This window comes from Tamandua tetradactyla, chromosome 1 (assembly GCF_023851605.1).
Source record: "Tamandua tetradactyla isolate mTamTet1 chromosome 1, mTamTet1.pri, whole genome shotgun sequence".
Lineage (NCBI taxonomy): Eukaryota > Metazoa > Chordata > Mammalia > Pilosa > Myrmecophagidae > Tamandua > Tamandua tetradactyla.
Window position 1 is genome coordinate 170,617,761 of NC_135327.1, and position 18,089 is coordinate 170,635,849.

Below are 18,089 nucleotides of genomic sequence, written 5' to 3' on the forward strand. Positions count from 1 at the left end.
AACAAGTAAAGTAATTGAATCAGAAATTAAAAACCTCCCAACAAAGAAAAGCCCAGGCTCCACTGGTTAGTTTTACCAAACATGAGAAGAATGAACACCAATCCTCCTCAAGCTGTTCAAAAAATTGAAGAGGAGGTAACGCTCCCTAACTCTTTCTATGAGGCCAACCTCACCCTAATACTAAAGCTGGGTAAAGATAACACAAAAAAAGAAAATTACAGACCAGTATCCCTTATGAATATAGATGCAAAAATCCTCAACCAAATACTAGCAAACCAAATCCAATAGCACTGTAAAATAATTATTCACCATGATCAAATAGGATTTATCTCAGGTATGCAAGGATAGCTCGAAATAAGAAAATCAATTATTGTAATATGCCACATATTTCATAGAACAAATTTTAAAAGACACATGGTCATTTCAATTGACACAGAGAAGACATTTGACAAAGCCAAGCACCACTTCTTGATAAAAACACTTAGAAAACTAGAAATAGAAGGAAATTTTCCTTAACATGATAAAGTACATAGTTAACATCATAGTAAAGAAAAGCTTTTTCTTTTAGATCAGGAACAAGACAAGGATGTCTACCATCACCACTGTTATTCAACATTATACTGGAAGTTCTAGCCAGAGCAATTAGGCAAGAAAAAGGAATAAAAGGCATACAATTGGAAAGGAAGAAGTAAAACTTTCCTTCTTTGAAGATGACACGAACCTTCTGGACCTTGTGTTAAGCAATTATTTCTTAGACTTTACACCAAAAGTATAAATAACAAAGGAAAATTAGATAAATGGGATCTCATCAAAATTAAAAGCTTTTGTGCATCAAAGGGCTAATAAAAATAAAGCAACAATCTACAGAATGGGAGGACATATTTGGAAACCACATATCTGATAAGAGTATAATGTCCACATATCTGATAAGGGTATAATTTACATAAAGAAATCCTACAATTCAACAACCAAAATACAAAAAAAAAAAAAAAACCCCAAAAAACAATTAAAAATGGGTAAAAGACTTGAATAGATATTTCTCCAAAGAAGATATAAATATGGCCAAAAAGGCACATAAAGATGCTTGACATCATTAGCCAATAGGAAAATGCAAATCAAAACCACAACAAGATACTATTTCACATCCACTAGAATGACCACATTAAAAAATAAAAAAATAGGAAGACAACAAGTGTTCGAGAAGATGTAAAGAAATAGGAATACTTGTTCATTGTTGGTGGGAATGTAAAATAGTTCAGTCACTGCGGAAAACAGTTGGCAGTTCCCAAAATGGTTAAGTATAGAATAACCTGGCAATCCCACTTCTAGGTATTCTAGGGATATAGACAAAGATAGAAAGCAGGGACTCAAACAGACATTTGCACACTGATGTCCATAGCAATATTATTCACAATTGCCAAATGTAGAAGCAATCCAAGTGTCCATCAATAGATGAATAGATTAAAAAATGTGTTGTATATATACAGTGGAATAGTATTCAGCTGTAAAAAAGGAATGAAATTCTGATACAAAAATATGGATGAACCTTGAAGACATCATGTTGAGTGAAATAGGCCAGATACAAGAGGACAAATATTGTATGATTTCACTGATATGAAATAACTAGAATAAACAAATCCATAGAGTTAGAAACTAGAATATAGGTTACCAGGGGCCTGGGTGGGGGTAGGGAATGGGAAGTGTTCTAGTTTGCTAGTTTACAGTTCTAAGGCTGAGCAAATGTCCCAGTTAGAACAAGTCTATAGAAATGTCCTATCTAAGGCATCCAGAGAAAGATACCTTGGTTCAAGAAGGCCAATGAAGTTCAGGGTTTCTCTCTCAAGTGAGAAGGTACATGGCAAACACAGTCAGGGTTTCTCTCTCAAGTGGAAAGACACATGGCGAACATAGTCAGGGCTTCTCTCTCATCTGGAAGGGCATGTGGCAAACATGGCATCATCTGCTAGCATCTTCTCCTGACTTCCTGTTTCATGAAGCTCCCTGGGAGGCATTTTCCTTCTTCATCCCCAAAGGTCGCTGGCTGGTGGACTCTGCTTCTTGTGACTAGTTCATTCTCTACTCTCTCAGAAATCTCTCTGAATCTCCCAAAATGTTTCCTCTTTTATAGGACTTCAAAAACTAATCAAGATCCACCCAAATGGGTGGAGACACATCTCCCCTAATCCAGCTTAACAACCACTCTTGAATGGGTTACATCTCCAGGGAGATGATCTAATTACATACAGTATTGAATAGGGATTATTCTGCCTTTACGAAATGGGATTTAGATTAAAACATGGCTTTTCTAGGGAACATACATCCTTTCAAGCCAGCACAGGAAGTCAATGCTTAATTGGTACAGAGTTTCTGTTTGGAGTGATAAAAACATTTTGGTAATGGATAATACTGATGGTAGCACAATACAGCAATGTAATTAACACCACTGAATTATATTCAAATGTGGTTAGAAGGAGAAATTTCAGGTTGTATATATATGCTCTAGTTTGCTAACTGCCGGAATGCAACACACCAGAGATGCACTGGCTTTCAATAAAAGGGGATTTATTTAATTAATGTATAGTTCTTCAGAGGAAAGACAGCTAGCTTTCAACCGAGGTTCTTTCTTACATGGGAGGGCACAGGGCGACCTCTGCTGGCCTTCTCTCCAAGCCTCTGGGTTCCAACAACTTTCCCTGAGGGAGGAGGGGGGGGTATTCCTTTCTGCATCTCCAGAGGCCTGGGCTGAGCTGCGAGTGCTGAGATGAGGTATGCTGAGCTGCTTGGGCTGTGCTATGTTGAGCTCTCTCATTTAACACTAGCCAATTAAATCAAACATCATTCATTGCAGCAGGCATGCCTCTTAGCAGACTGCAGATGTAATCAGCAACAGATGAGGTTCACATGCCATTGGCTCATGACCACAGCAATAGAACTAGGTGCCTTCACCTAGCCAAGTTGACACCTGAACCTAACTACCACACTATATTAGAATAAAAATTAAAAAAAAAAACACATAGTACTGTACAGCATGAATAGTAAACTCTAATGTAAGCTATGGGCTATAATTAATAGTATAATTATAATAATATTGTTTCATCAATTGTAACAAAGGTACTCCACTAAAGCAGTGTGCTAATTATAGGGAAAGGGTATATGAGAACTCCGTATTTTCTCATGACTTTTCTGTTAACCTACAACTTCTGTAATAAAATAAAATTAATTTTACAAAATATCAGTGTGCAGACAGATCAAGAACGCAAAAAAATGGGGGAGGGGAGGAAGAAAAGAAAAAAGCTGGGAAATATTCCAGGTTAAAGGAGACACAATCACTAAATGATGAATGCATATTCCTTAATTGGATCCTAGATCAGAAAAAAGGAAAAAAAAACAGTTATAAATGATATTATTGGGAAATTTGGGGAAAGTTAAATATGGACTGTAAATTAGATAGCAGTAGTAGAATATTAAAGTTAAAAACAAGGAATTTAATGTGTCAAAATTGTTCACCACAAAGCAACTATGATTTGCCAGTGTTCGGTCACCTGTGCGGTTTTAAGATCCACTGCCTTGAACTTTAGTGTGATTGTGGGGAAATTACCATGATCACATATATAAAACTATATACAAGTGAATCCCTATTACAGAAAATCGAATACTTTAAAGTATGAATTTATATAACTAAAAATTGTGGGTGGTTATTTTTGTAATAGATTTTATTTTTTAGAACAGTTTTTTATTTACAGAAAAATTGAGATGCTAGTGCAGAGTTCCCATATACCCCACACCCAGTTTTTCTTATTTTTAACATCTTATATCGACATGGTATGTTTGTTGTAATTAATGCACCAATATTGGTACCTTATCATTAAGGTGCATGCTTCCGATTTTTTCTCTAATGGACTTTTTCTATTTCAGGATCTCACCTAGAATACATTACATTTAGTTGTCATGTCTTCCTAGTTCCTCTTGGCTGGGATGGTTTCTCAGACTACTTGTTTTTGATGACCTTAACAGTTTTGAGGAGTTCTTATCAGGAACTTTATAGGATGCCCCTCTATTGGGTTTTGCTTGATTTTTTTTTTCTTTTTTTTGTAGTTAGACTGTGGTTATGGGTTTTAGGAAGAAAGACCCCAAAGGTAAAGTGCCATTTTTTTCAAATAATTTCAGGGGTCCGTAGTATCAACATTACATATTACTGTTGATGTTGACCTTGATTACTAGGTGAAGGTAGGGTTTGTCAGGTTTCTTCATTGCAAAGCTACTCTCTTTTGTTATTGTTGCTGTTCCCCTTTCTTTACTGTACTCTTTGGAAGAAAGTCATTATGCACAGCTCATACTGAAAGAATGGGGACTTATGCTCTCCCTCCCTGAGCACAAAATATCTACACAAATTATTTGGAATTCTTCTACATGAGAGATTTGTCTCTTCTTCCCCATGTATTTTGTTTATTTATTCAATCATTTATTTATACCAGTATGCACTCACAGATATTTATTTTATACTTTGGGTAATAATCAAATACTTCTTTATTTTGATGCTCAAATTGTCCCACCTTTGGCCATTGGGTGCTCTTTTTGTTGGCTCCTTTGTCCCTTTGACATACCACCATCCTTGTGGGGGTTTTTTTGTTGTTGTTTTTTGTTTGTTTGTTTGTTTGTTTTTAGCATTTCCCTATTTACTGGTACTACCAGATACCCCAGCTCATCCTGTATATTTCTAGCCCTAAAATCAGCCAGTTCTCCAAGGAGCCCAGTGAGGTGGCATTTTCATTACAAAGTGGTTATTCACCTTATATAAGCATAAAGATACTGTACATACAAATTACTTTATATAATTTGTCTGAGAACTTTTCAGGAACATACCTTTTGCTTCCAGCTAGACTCACCTATTTTAAAAACCGTATCTAGCTTTTAAAAGTTTCCAGCCAGGCTTCATTCTAGCCAGAATGTGAAAAGCCAGCCTAAAAATAGAACTATCTTTATCTTCATCCTCATCATGAAAGGAGGTCATTGGTGATATTTTGGGGTGTTATGAGGATTTGTAGCAAAGACTGATATAGTGAAAAGAACATTGAACTGGGATTGAAAAATTGCATTTAGTTCAAATTTTGCCCCTGCCCCTATGTGCATTTGGTCAAGTATGATCCCTCCTGTTTTGAACCCCCTTTCATCATCCCTAAAAAGTGGTGATTGGCCAAGCTCATTTCTAAGGTTCTGTTCAGCTCTAAAATGCAGCACTAACTTTGGAGTGGCAGTAGCTTTGAGGAGTTCAGGACAAGAGGTGGGGGAGGAATGGATTGCGAAAGGGCATGCTGTGACTCCGACAGAAAGAAGCAGAAATCCAGTTAACCAGTGAGCTCCAGATGAGAGGCATCGTAGTGATCATATAAATATTAACGATACTATTAAAGTCTTACATCTTGGTTTTAATGAAACCTGCCTTTGCTGTTCTAGATTTCTGGCTGATTGTGATTTAGACTTGTGGTTCTCAAACTTGATTGCCCATGGAAATTACCCAGGAAGCATTAGAAATCTGTTGCCTGAGTTCCACTGCCAGAGATTCTGATATACTTGGTTTGGGGTGCGGCCTAGGCATTAGAAATTTTTAAGCCTTCACCTCCCCCAATTCTAATTGCAGCCAAGGTAGAGTACGATTGCTTTAGACTATAGATGCTCCTGCATCTACCCTGCATAATATATAGATTAGAAACTCCTTAAGCATAGGAACCTTAGAATCTTGTACATGAATCTCATTCATCTTTGCATTCCTCCAGAGTATCATGTACATAGTAATTGCTGACATGGATTTGCACAAAATATTAGTTTGCTGCTATAACAAATTACCACACATTTAGGGGATTAAAACCACACAAATTCTTTTTTTTTTTTTTAACTTTTTTATTGTATAATATAACATATATACAAAGCAAAGAAAGAAAAAAAGCAACAGTAAAACCACACAAATTCTTTATCTTACAGTTCTAGAGGTCAAAAGTCCAAAATGGGTTTCACTGACCTAAAATCAGAGTATCAGCAGGGCAGCATTCCTTTCTGTAGGTTCTAAGGGAGCATTCATTTCCTCACCTTTTAACTTCTGGAGGCCACATGTATTCCTTGGCTTGTGGCTGCACATTACCCCAATCTCTGCTTCCGTCATCACATCTCTTCTTTAGCCTCTGACCGGCCCATCTCCCTTTGTGATTATACTGGCCTCACTGGGATAATCCAGGAGAATCTCCTCATCCCAAATCCTTAATTTGCTCACATCTACGAAGTCCTTTTTGCCATGTAAGGGAGCACCGTCACAGTTTCTGGGCATTAGGACAGGCATCTTTTGGGTGAAAGTATTCTTCCTACGATAGATAGAGCAAGTGCTATAACTACAGGCCCATACATGGAATTACGCTACCCCGTGAGTTGTGGCATCTCTTTCCTTCCCCTGTCTTGTTTTAGCCATATTAGGATTTAATCACAGACCATCTCTGTGGAAAGTTATATACCCTTGTTAAAACGTAACATGAAAAAACAGTGAGGAGCCTAGGAGCAACAGAACTAACGAGCAGATACATAGTTTTAAATGATTCAGTAAAAGGATACTTGGTCTGGTGGGCAGACCCAGACCTGCAGTCACACAGGCGGAGGGTTCTGCCTTCAAGCCTGGGGGATGATGGAGATCTTGGTTGTGAGTTTCCGTACTTCCTCCCCTGGTCCCCCAGCCTGGTTGAGGGACAAGAAGCCAACTGACACCTCCTGTCCCACACACAGCTCTGCAAGCGGCTCCTTCTCTCATGGACGAAAGAATGTGAGAGGAGGCAGATAACACATCTGGCCCTGAGTCAGAGGTGGGTTAAAAGATCGGAGGCAAGGAGAGGGGTCTGTGTTTACAGGCAGAAAAGGGTTCTAAAGACTTGGTTTTAGGTAAGGGTTTCCCATTTATTTCTGAATGCCCTTTCTCTGCCTGCCGGGTGGTACTGGACCTTCATAAAGGAGGCTCACAACGAAAAATATTTTTCTACTAAGGAACTAGTCTGACCCTCTTGCCTGTTGTAGGGGCTCAGCTCCCTTCTCCCACCAGAGCCCCACGATGGCTTTTCCAGCTGGTTTCTGTCTTGTTGGACAGTTGTGTCTAGCTAGCCATCTCCTTCCCCACTGAGTCGGTTGAGTCCCTGCTGCTGAGAACTCTTTCTAGCCAGAGCTTGGCCCCAGCTATTGCCATGGAGACAGCCGGTTGCTGCTTAGGCAGCAGCCTGGGGACTGAGCATGAGGAAAGGGTGGTGAGGAAGGCACACACCAAGCCTGCCCTGCACTCCTGGAGGTTGGGGTGGGGGCAGAAAAGGCTCCTTTGGGAACTCCTGTTAGTCTCTGATGGGTTTGTTCTCTCAGGGAGATGCCAGGAAATTTGAAAGGTCTAAACTCCTCTATTCTTTTGCCAAAGCAGATCCAGCATTTTGCACTCAGACACACACACTCACACACTCACACATTCGTGCACATACTCCTTTGTGCTTGAACTTTCTCTTTTGCACCTGACACTACAGTGACCTTCAAGAGGGTTACAGCCCAGAGGGTGCAGTCTCCTTAGGCCTGCTGTAGCCTTAAGACCTGACCTTTGATGTAAATACATTGAATTAAGAACTTCACAGAAATTTTATGTCACCCTGGGCAAGTCAGTTATTGGTGATGATATTTATTGTCAGACACTGTGCCAAATGCTTTCTAGGTATTATTTTATTTAATTCTCACAGTAATTTTGTCAATGTAGGTTTCCTCCCGTCCTTTATTTTTCTTATCTCCTATCTTCATATGTAGAAACTAAGAGTCAGAAACTTGTCCTGGTCATACAGCTTGGGGCAGACTCACTGTTCTGTATTAACCTTGTATTGCCTTAATTTCCTCATCTGTAGAATGGGGATAATATCTGCCTCACAGGATAATTTTGTGGTGAGGGTCAAATGAGATAACGTTGGTAAAAATATTTCGTAGCCAGCAAAGCACTGACAGACACTATAAGTAGTATGCCTGGGAAGGAGAAAGAGTCTCATCTCTGGGCCTGGAAAGTTACACTAGGCTCTCAGGACCCTCTAGTTTCCAAAAATCTCAGGTCTGGTGCTTCCCCTGTCTCCACAGGTGATTTCCATGGTGATGGTGGCTGTGGGAGTCTATGCTCGGCTGATGAAGCATGCAGGTGAGCTAACTGTCCCCCTCCGTCTCCTGGGACTCTTCTCATGCCCCTTCTGCCTTGACCTCCTTCAGCTCTGGCCCTCTCTCCCTCCTTCTGGCATAAGCTGTGGGGCTAAAGAAGACAGACCCTCTCGCTGATCTTAGTGGCATACTGTGAGGTGTCAGGCTCCCCATGCCCGTTCACCTGAGTTTCTCTGAGCCTTCATGGATCTTTCAAGGTACGCCTACATTTTAGGCCAGGAGGTGTCTAGCAAAGAGGGTAGGCCTCTGAGAGCTGAGAGTCATCCAAGATGTTAGCCACTTCCTGGCTCTGTCCTGGAGTAACTCAACCTCCATTCCTGCTCTGCTGCACGAAGTCTCCAGGAAACAGAATCTGCAAAGCTGGCGAGCCTAATGGCGTTCTGATTCTTTTCTGGAGTGAAAGCGGCCCCTCCTCTTTTAAGCCTGAAGTAATAGAGAATCTCACTTTGTTGGTTCCTCAATTTAAATGCCACAAACTATTCTGGGCTCTTTTTGTCCGCCCGCGGGAGGGGGTAACTGTGGCCCTCACCCAACCATACCAGAGGCTTCCCCACCAGGGAAAGGAGAACAGTTCTTGGGTGCCACCCCCACCCCATCCCTGGATGACCCCCTCAGCTGGCACGTGGCTGGGTCTGAGGGACGGCCCCTCCCCCAGAAGCAGCCTTGGCCTGCCTGGCAGTGGACCCTGCCATCCTGTTGATTGTGGTGGGTGTCCTCATGTTCCTGCTTACCTTCTGTGGCTGCATCGGATCCCTCCGTGAGAACATCTGCCTCCTGCAGACGGTGAGTGCGCAGGGGCCCCACCAGAAAGACCCTGGCCCCTCTTCCACTGCAAGTCCTTCTCCACGCGCCTCTCAGCCTCCTGATGCCACCATTCCTACAAACTTTTGGTTTCTTCTTTCCCACCCCACCCCCGAGGCCCATGCTGTCCACTGGTCACTGCAGGGCTCAGCTCCAGGGAACCCTGGTGCAGGGTAGCCACCCCCAGGCAGGGCCCCAGAGGCAGCCTTTCCCTTGTGTGGGGCATCTGGGAAAACTGTGCCCCCACCCCCCGCCCCCAGCACTCCCCATGGCCCTGGGAGGGTTGCTGCCCAGGGTGATAGCCAACTCTCCCTTTTCCGGCCTCCTCCCGACAGTTCTCCCTCTGCCTCACCGTTGTGTTCCTGCTACAGCTGGCTGCTGGGGTTCTGGGCTTTGTCTTCTCAGATAAGGTAAAGCTGGGAGCCAAAAGGCCTCCTCTGGGGGGAAAGAGAGGGTGGGAGGGAAGGCTTCTGCTCAGGAGTAGCCTGCCGAATTAATCCGCCACCCTCCCCTGAGTAACATCTCTCTTTGAAAGGTTCTCCTTAGGGATGAATGCATGGTCTTGAAAGTCACTACATTTAAAGAGAATTTCAAGGTCGTAAGGGGTGTTCCTCTCACAGTCGGAGAGGCCAACAGGAAAGTGAACTCTATGAACACAGAGTTAAAGTCTGCAGACATTAATGGTGAATGACTAAGTGAAACTCAACTACCGAGAGGACCACAGACAAAGAGAAAGCTTCTTGTTTCTTTCTTTCTTTCTTTTTTTAAAAATAATATTTGTTGGGATAAACAGAGGGAAGGAAGGAGAAAACGAAACAGAATTTTGAACGGTTGCTTGCTGTATCTGAAAGTGTTCTACTGGTCATTAACAGTCCTTTTAATTAACCAAAATTCCTTTCCCAAAGGACAAATGATTGCCCAGGGCAGAGTATAGGATTATAGGTAGGAAACATTGAGAAAGGCAGTGGAGCAGGAAAGAAGAGAGCAATGTAGAAAACTTTGAATTTGAGAGACACTGACTTAATTCAGAATACCCTCGTCCTTCTGGCTTATTTAAAACCTAAACATGACATGGAAACTCGGTTTTGATCTAAAGAGATGCAATTCTCCTCCGTCCACTAGAGGTCAGTGCCTCAGATCAGTGAGCTCCTTTCTGTTAAAAAACAAAGTTCCTCTGCTTGCTTCAGTCAACATTTGCTACTTCAATTTGTTGCTTCAATCAACAAATATTTTGTGGTAATAGGATTCAGAGGTAAATAAGTGTTGGATTATCTTGAAATGTGGTCCTCTGTTTCCTTCCCGGCCCCCGGCCCCCTCAGTGGTGGCGCTTCCTCTCCTGACTAGCTGTCCCCCGAACTACTGCTGTCCCAGAAGCAGTGACAACAGGTTCAGCATCTCGTTCACCCCCACCCTCATGCCCTGGGGCTCTGGAGGGCCCTGCGGTGGCTGGACTTTGGACCCAGCCCTCCCCCCATCGCTAGGACTGGGTTCTGATTTCTAAGCTCATTCAAATAAAGAAAGGTGGTCATTATGCACTGGCATTTCTGCAAAGAGGAGCCAGTTAGGGATCCATCCTGTGTCCTCATTTCCTCCTCCTGTTTCTGCCAGGCCCGGGGGAAAGTGAGTGAGATCATCAACAATGCCATCGTGCACTACCGAGATGACCTCGATCTGCAGAACCTCATTGACTTTGGCCAGAAGAAGGTATGGGCTGGGGGCGGCAGGGCAGCTGGTGGCTGGGGAAGCTGTGGGTGATAGTTAACCTCATCCATCCCAAGAGTTGCCACCCCCTCCAGGCCTCTTCGTTGCCTGCCAGATAATTGATTCTGGGAAGGGTTTGGCCAAAACCACATATAGCAGTACACTTTATTAGTATTTTTAAGGGCACAGAAGAATATATAGTAATTGAATATTTGTGTAAAAAAGAGGGAGGAAAGACTATAGATTGCTATTTGCAAAAGGAATCTGGAAGGATACATAAAACACAGTAACAGTGGTTACCTATGGGGGGTGAAAAACTGAGAAGATTTTTTTTTAATTACCTATTCAAAAGTTAAATTTTAAATAAAAGTGCTTTTGAGACTATTGCTGAGTTCCCCTTCCCCTGGGGTAAGGGGTAGTTGAGTTTGGGGTCATGGAATATTTGTTTTCAAAGAGTAAACATGGGCCCTCAGTATTAAAGATTCCTCTCCTGTGTTTTCTCTATCTTAAGATAAAGGTTTTTCAGCATTGATCCTTTATTTCAGCCAGTATTTTCGAGTACCTCCTTTTTCAGGCTCTGTGCTATGCAGGACTGCAAAACTAGAACCTGCTTTCCAGGGAGTTATAATTCGATGTATAAATCAAAACACATATACAACTATAGTATCAAGTCCTGCGGTAAGGTCAACAAACTGTAAAAAGTAATGGCCATTAAGAAGAGAAGGTTTTTTTCAGATGAAAGCAACTGAGAAGCTTGAGTTGGGGGTTCAAGGTGGTATTTAAGCACAACCTGAAGTTATAAGTTGAAGCTTGAGAGACCTTAAAAAACCAGTTTATTGAGATATCTTCACACATATATACAGTCCATACATGGTGTACAATTAATGGCTCACAATATCATCATATAGTTGTGTATTCATCACCATGATCATTTTTAGAGCATTTGTATCAGTCCAGAAAAAGAAATTAAACAAAATTAAAAATTTATACATCCCATACCCTTTATCCCTCGGTCTCGTTGACCCATAGTATTTCAATCTACCCCAAGTTTTTTCTTTTATCCCCCTATTATTAATTTATTTTTTGTCTTTACTTTTTTACTCATCTGTCCATATGCTAGAAAAAGGGAGTATCAGACACAAGGTTTTCACAACCACACAGTCACACTGTAAAAGTTATATTTTTATATAGTCGTCTTCAAGATTCAAGGCTACTGGGCTACAGTTCCACTACCCTCTAGCCACTCCAATACACCATAAACTAAAAAGGTTTATCTATATAATGTGTAAGAATAACGTCTAGGATACCCTCTCAACTCTGTTTGAAATCTCTCAGCCACTGAGACTTTATTCTGTCTCATTTCTCTCTTCCCCCTTTTAGTCAAGAAGGCTTTCTCAATCCCTTGATGCCAGGTCCTGGATCATCCCCCGGAGTCCTGCCCCACGTTGCCAGGGAGATTTACAACCCTGGGATTGACATAGACTTTTGACTGCTCTGAGAATTCCCCTGGTCACTTCAGTGTGAGGGGCAAGTGATTCTTAACTTTGTGGATGGGCTTTGTTGCAGTTCAGCTGCTGTGGAGGGATTTCCTATAGGGACTGGTCCCTAAACATGTACTTCAACTGTTCGGATGACAACCCCAGCCGTGAGCGCTGCTCTGTGCCTTACTCCTGTTGCCTGCCCACCCCCAACCAGGTAAGCAACCATCCCACTTCATTTCTTCCTGGGCAGTGATCTGAGTTACTTTCTGATTAGGGAAACCCCATTCCCTAGCTTTTAACTGATCAATTCTGTCAGACAGCTTCATTTGTTTTTCTTAACCCCAATCTGATGGCTCTATTAACCTTTCACTCCTGTAGCCCACAAGGGGGTTCAGATGAGGCAGTTCTAAACCAAGGACAACTGGACTCAGACCTCTCAGAGGAAGGGAAGTATGCATTTAGTAATTTCCAACCCAGCGTCCTCCACTGGGAATTGTTGTATTCTCTAACAATTTAGGAGTTGAGGAAAGTTGGGAATCCCATCAGCGAGGGCCCAAAATAACAAAAAGTTTTCAACTTTGGCTTTTCAACTTTCTTCTCAGGCAGTGATCAATACCATGTGTGGCCAAGGTATGCAAGCCCTCGACTACTTGGAGGCTAGTAAAGTCATCTACACCAATGGCTGTATTGACAAGCTGGTCAACTGGATACACAGCAACCTTTTCTTACTTGGCGGTGTGGCACTGGGCTTGGCCATCCCCCAGGTAACTTACCCTGTAAGACTGTGGGTCCTACAGACTCTGCAAAGACTCCTTTGTTTTCAGGAGGACACCTGGAGATTTGCTAAGGTGTCAAAGTACTGACATTGCTGAGGGGCAGGAGATGGGAGAGAGGTGAAAAGGGGGGTTGGGCAAACAGGAGGATTGGTGTTGACCATGCTGGGAATATTAAGCCAAGGGGGGAAAAGGCATCACTGAGGACCCAATTCCTTCTTGCCTCTCCCAGCTGGTGGGAATCCTGCTATCCCAGATCTTGGTGAATCAGATCAAAGACCAGATCAAGCTACAGCTCTACAACCAGCAGCACCGGGCTGACCCATGGTACTGAGAATCCACCCTGCATCTCCTCACCATGGAGACAGGCCTCGTCTACCAACAGTAGCGAATATTGCTTTCAGCATCATATGGAGATTCTGATTCCAGCCCCCCAGTGGCAGCCTTGTGGGCAGAAGCAAACTCCACATGGGCAGAGGAAGGGTCCACTTCAAGTGGCAAGTCTCAGGATATGCCCCCTCCCCCATCCTAGCATTGCTAGAGAGTTATTTTCTTTCTCACTTTAAGCATTTGGGTTTATGTTTTTTTCTTTCTTTTTTTTTTTTTTTTAAGTTTTGTTTAGGGAGAGATGTTTGGGAAACAGCAGCTGCACAGAGAATTATGGGAGTACTAGCTGCTTCGTTCTCACCGAGGCACTACAACTGACAGCTCTATTAGGGCAGCTACTGAGATGGGAGGACATCCTCAGATTCCAACTGTAGTCAGCCAGACATAGATGGCTGTGGAGAGTAGACATCAGCAGCCCTTTCTTGGATCCAGTTGGCTCTAGATCAACTGCAGAAGGAAAGGGAGTGGAGAGGGCAGTAAGCTTGGGTGTTGGCTGGGAACAGTTGTATGTGTTGGGTAGGAGTGGAAGGGGATATGTTTACCAAATGCTGCTCTGCCATACTCCCTACCCCCCAGTCACAGCGTTACATCCTGCCCCTCCCTGATTACCATGGAAACATGGCACCAGGGGCAAGGGGTACAACAGCAGCCAAATTCATTTCCCCACCCCCTTCATGAAAAAAGTTGGAATCATGGTGTGTATACTCTGCAGCCAGTAGAAGTGGGCCTGAGCCATACATGCTATTGAATTCCTCCTGTCTGGCTCTCCTTCTCCACCAAGTGGGGTTTTCTCTAACCTTGGCAATCTGCAAAGTAAGAGAGGTAACAAACTCAGACAAATATACACCATCACCCTGCACCGGAGCTCAGTATTTCTACACTGCAACAAGCAAGAATCTTGCTGGGGCTGGGGGAGCCAGAAATGGCAATAAAAGTTTGTTGACCTGGGCTAAGCTGGACTCCGCGAATTTTCCATTCTGGCAACTAGAAGGCGGGGCGAGGGGGTGGGGCTGGAAGGGCTGAGTTGTGGGTCCTCTCTGCAGGCGGGGAGAAGACTCGCCCTTCTGTCACAGTACCTCTCCACACACCTCACCTCCCTCATAACCACGTGCACCACCCCATCTTCTTCCACAACCGGGCCCTCTCCAATCTAAATCAGGTACATTTTATCCCCAAAACAGATGTCAACGGAACAAAAGGTTTTTGTATTTAAAGTGAATTAAACTTAATCTGTTAACCAAAGCTCTTAGGATTGGGGTAGGGACGACTATATCTGGAAATCAGAGGCTTGGCACTCTCTGCTGCGAAGGAGGGGAACGAGGAAAGAGAAAGCCATCTCTTTACCCCGTCTGGGCCCTCTTGCCCCTCCTCCATCTTTACCTAAAGGAGCTGTGTCCCGCAGCCCATCCTGCGTTAGGGAAGCAAAGAAAAAGTTCCGAGTCATTTGTGGCGCTTCCTCGCGCCCGAAGGCGTGTGCGTGGGCGGGAAGCGGGGCGGTGCCGGGGTGGGGGGTGGCCCCCCGCCCCGCTAAACTCCATGGGTGGTCCCCCGCCCCCGCGGCGGCTCGGCCGGCATCTCAGCCCTCCTCCCGCCCCGAGCAGGCGGCTGGTTTGCTGCGGGTGGACGCGAGGCCTGGGTGGCCCCACTGCCCTGACGCCCGCCCCCGAGGTCTCCTCGCCACCCCTTGCTATCGGGGTCTTCAGAATAGCGCCTTGGGCTGGCCAAGGACGAAGTCGAGAGAACATCTACCGTTTGAGAGACAAAGAATCGCGAGTGCGCGCCCCGCCCCTACGGTTTCCCCTTACCCGAGCCCTTCTGTTCCGAGGAGGGCGTCTTTCCAGCCGCCGCCTGGGCTCCCGGCCAGTGCTTTGCTCCAAGCTGGTAACAGATCGGAAAGAAAAAAAATAGAATAATCACAAATATAAAAGAAAAAGTAAGGGTGTTTTATTCTGGGAGGAGTTTAAAAGAAAAAAAAAACAAAACAAAATGCGTTTTCTTAGTGACGCGCTCTCTGATGCCAGAAACTTGCAGACACGTTTCCTTTCTTCAGTAACTCGGACCCAGAAGCTGATGTCTTGGTAAGGGTTGGGTGAGGCAACAACTCGGTGCATCACCTTTGAGCTTCTCGCTCGGCGTCGAGGCTCATTTGGGGCCCCTTGGAGGAACTAAGAGACTTGGAAAGGTGGTCGACACAACCAGGATTCAAATTCGGATTTTTAGTACTGCAAACTGCACTGTTACTACTGTCTCTACTGGCCCTCAGTTTCGAGCCTTCCGGCCTTGGACAAAAAGGTCGGGAATTTCTGTCCATGCCCCGGGTCTTGAAAGCTCTGAGCAAGTGTTCGGAAGCTCTTAGTGCCAATTCCCCTCTGGGTCTCTCTCTCTCCCTCCCTCCCTCCCTCACACACGCACATTTGGCCGAATGCTTGGGAAGAAAGTGCACCAGTTTTAAAAAAACGTTTTTCTTTGTTACTGCATATTTCAGTTTAATTTGCTCCCTGAATTTCTACCTTTTTCTAGTACGCTCGTCTCAAGCATGTGGGGTTAACACCAGTTCTTCAGAACAGCTAATCTAAGTTAAATTCCAGAGCTGGGGGATTGGAAGGAGGTTCTTGGTGGCAGCAGAAATTAGGCTGAATGAGGACAGGTGGAGAGAAGAGGCCTGAAGGATAGGTGAAAATTTGGCTGGTGTCATTACAAGAGATTCTTCTTGGTTTTGTGGCCTCAAATCCTACAATTTAAGAGGACTTGAGTCCAGGAGTACAAACACTGACCCGAAAGTTCAATGAAATTCGATTCCCTTGCGATAGTTTCCTGTTGCTGTTGTAACAAATAACCACAAACGGGTAGCTTAAAACAATTCAAATTTATCTTACAGTTCTAGAGGTCAGAAGTACAAAATAATCTCCCTAGGCTAAAAGCAAGGTATCAGCAGGGCTGTGTTCCTTCGAGAGACTGTATGAGAGAATCCGTTTTCATGCCTTTTCCAGCTTCCTGAAAGTCCCTTCTTCCGTCTTTAAAGCTCACCACTCCAACCTCTGCTTCTGTCATCACATCTCCTTTTTCTCTGACTGGCTCTCCTGCCTTCTTCTTGAAAGGACTCTTGTGATTATATTAGGCCCACTCAGATAATAGGGGATAACTGTTCCATCTCAAGCTGCTTAACCTAATCTCATCTTCAAAATCACTTTTATTATGTAAGGTGACAGAAACACAGGTTCCAGGGATGGGCACTGTTCTGGTTTGCTAGCTGCTGGGATGCAACACATCAGAGACGGATTGACTTTTAATAAAAGGGGATTTATTTTGTTGGTTCTTCAGAGGAAAGGCAGCTAACTTTCCACTGAGGCTCTTTCCTTACGTGGAAGGCACAGGATGGTCTCTGCTGGTCTTCTCTCCAGGCCCCTGGGTTCCAACAACTTTCCCCGGGGTGACTTCTCCAAAGGCCTGGGCTGAGCTGCAAGTGCTGTGATGAGGAATGCTGAGCTGCTAGACTGTGCTACATTGCGTTCTCTCATTTAAGCACAAGCCAATTAAGTTAAACGTCACTCATTGCAGCAGACACGCCTCCTAGCCGACTGCGGATGTAATTAGCAACAGATGAGATTCACCTACCATTGGCTCATGTCCACAGCAACAGAACTAGGTGCTTTCACCTGGCCAAGTTGACAACTGAATCTAACTACCACAGGCACAAAGATAGTGTTGGTGGCCATTATTCAACCCACTGTATCCCATTGCCAGTCTCATGCATGACTTAAGAGGGGAGATGCAGGAATAGACTAATATTGGATTTTGGCAAGCGTTTGAAATAGGTGTTCTCTGGCTTTCATTCTAATCATTACCTAACATTTATTCAGTGCTTACTGAGTGCCAGGCATCTATTTATTATGTGGTTTAATATGCAGATCCTTTGCTATTTCCTGACTCTTCTTCAAACTGAAGGTCACGTATGCTAACAAGGCCAGGGACCAATTTCAAAAAAGAAAACACCACAGCTTCTTCCATCAGAAGAGCTCTCTGATCTACCATGCTACAAAAGTCAGAAACATTTTGTAAACTGACCTTCCCCCCTCCCCAAATAAGTTGAGAGCAATTAGCTGTTCCAAATATAATGAAGAGAATAACGAAAGGACAAAAACAAAGGGTGATACAGTCTACATCTCAGATTGGAAGTTAAGCCTCCAGAGCCTTCTTGCTACCAGGCCAGGAAACTAGTAAATTAATCAAACAGAGATTCTAGAAATATTTTCAAACATTATCAATACTCACAGCCTCATAAACAAGAAGCAACACAGTGACAGGAAGAAGGGGTAATCAATAATAAAAGCTGTTAGGTGGAAAATAAAAAATAGGTTCATATCTAACATCTGCAATGCATTCCCAGAAGGGTAAAAGAATTAAGTAAAAGCAAAACAAGTAACATTTATTTGTCCTACCTATAGGGAGCTAGAATAGACACCTTTTCAGTGTATCTGCCCAGCTCAGAATGATTCCTCCTTTTTTGTAAACTGGTCCCCTACCTGCCAAGCCACAAGTGTGAATCTTGGGGAGCCATAATTGTACTTGATACCCTGGGCACGGCTGATTGGATTAGGCTTGGGCACCTTGCCCAAACTGCCAAACAGCTTTCCTTCCCTGGGATTTTGGAATTTAGATTGAGATTCTAGTCACAGCCTGGACTGCTCTTGTGAAGAAAAATAAGGCAAAGGGAAACTGAGGCTCAGCCCTCTTATAGCCCGTA

At 43.7% G+C, this 18,089-nt stretch overlaps 1 protein-coding gene across 7 annotated transcripts in view; it reads left to right on the top strand.

Annotated features, from left to right (window-relative positions):
- TSPAN33 (tetraspanin 33) overlaps nt 1-14,298 on the top strand; it is an 80,673-nt gene extending 66,375 nt beyond the window's left edge. For 3 of the 7 annotated variants that reach the window (XM_077127679.1, XM_077127595.1, XM_077127436.1), the window contains 7 exons: nt 8,128-8,185; nt 8,858-8,985; nt 9,339-9,413; nt 10,612-10,707; nt 12,271-12,399; nt 12,788-12,949; nt 13,191-14,298. In XM_077127679.1, the coding sequence (XP_076983794.1) occupies nt 8,128-8,185; nt 8,858-8,985; nt 9,339-9,413; nt 10,612-10,707; nt 12,271-12,399; nt 12,788-12,949; nt 13,191-13,292 (750 nt within the window). In that variant the 3' untranslated portion in view covers nt 13,293-14,298. Of the gene's footprint in view, nt 1-6,627; nt 6,843-8,127; nt 8,186-8,857; nt 8,986-9,338; nt 9,414-10,611; nt 10,708-12,270; nt 12,400-12,787; nt 12,950-13,190 lie in introns of those variants that run through there. The other 4 variants (XM_077127754.1, XM_077127512.1, XM_077127916.1 and 1 more) reach the window with 3 other exon arrangements.
- The last annotated feature ends 3,791 nt before the right edge of the window (nt 14,299-18,089 follow it).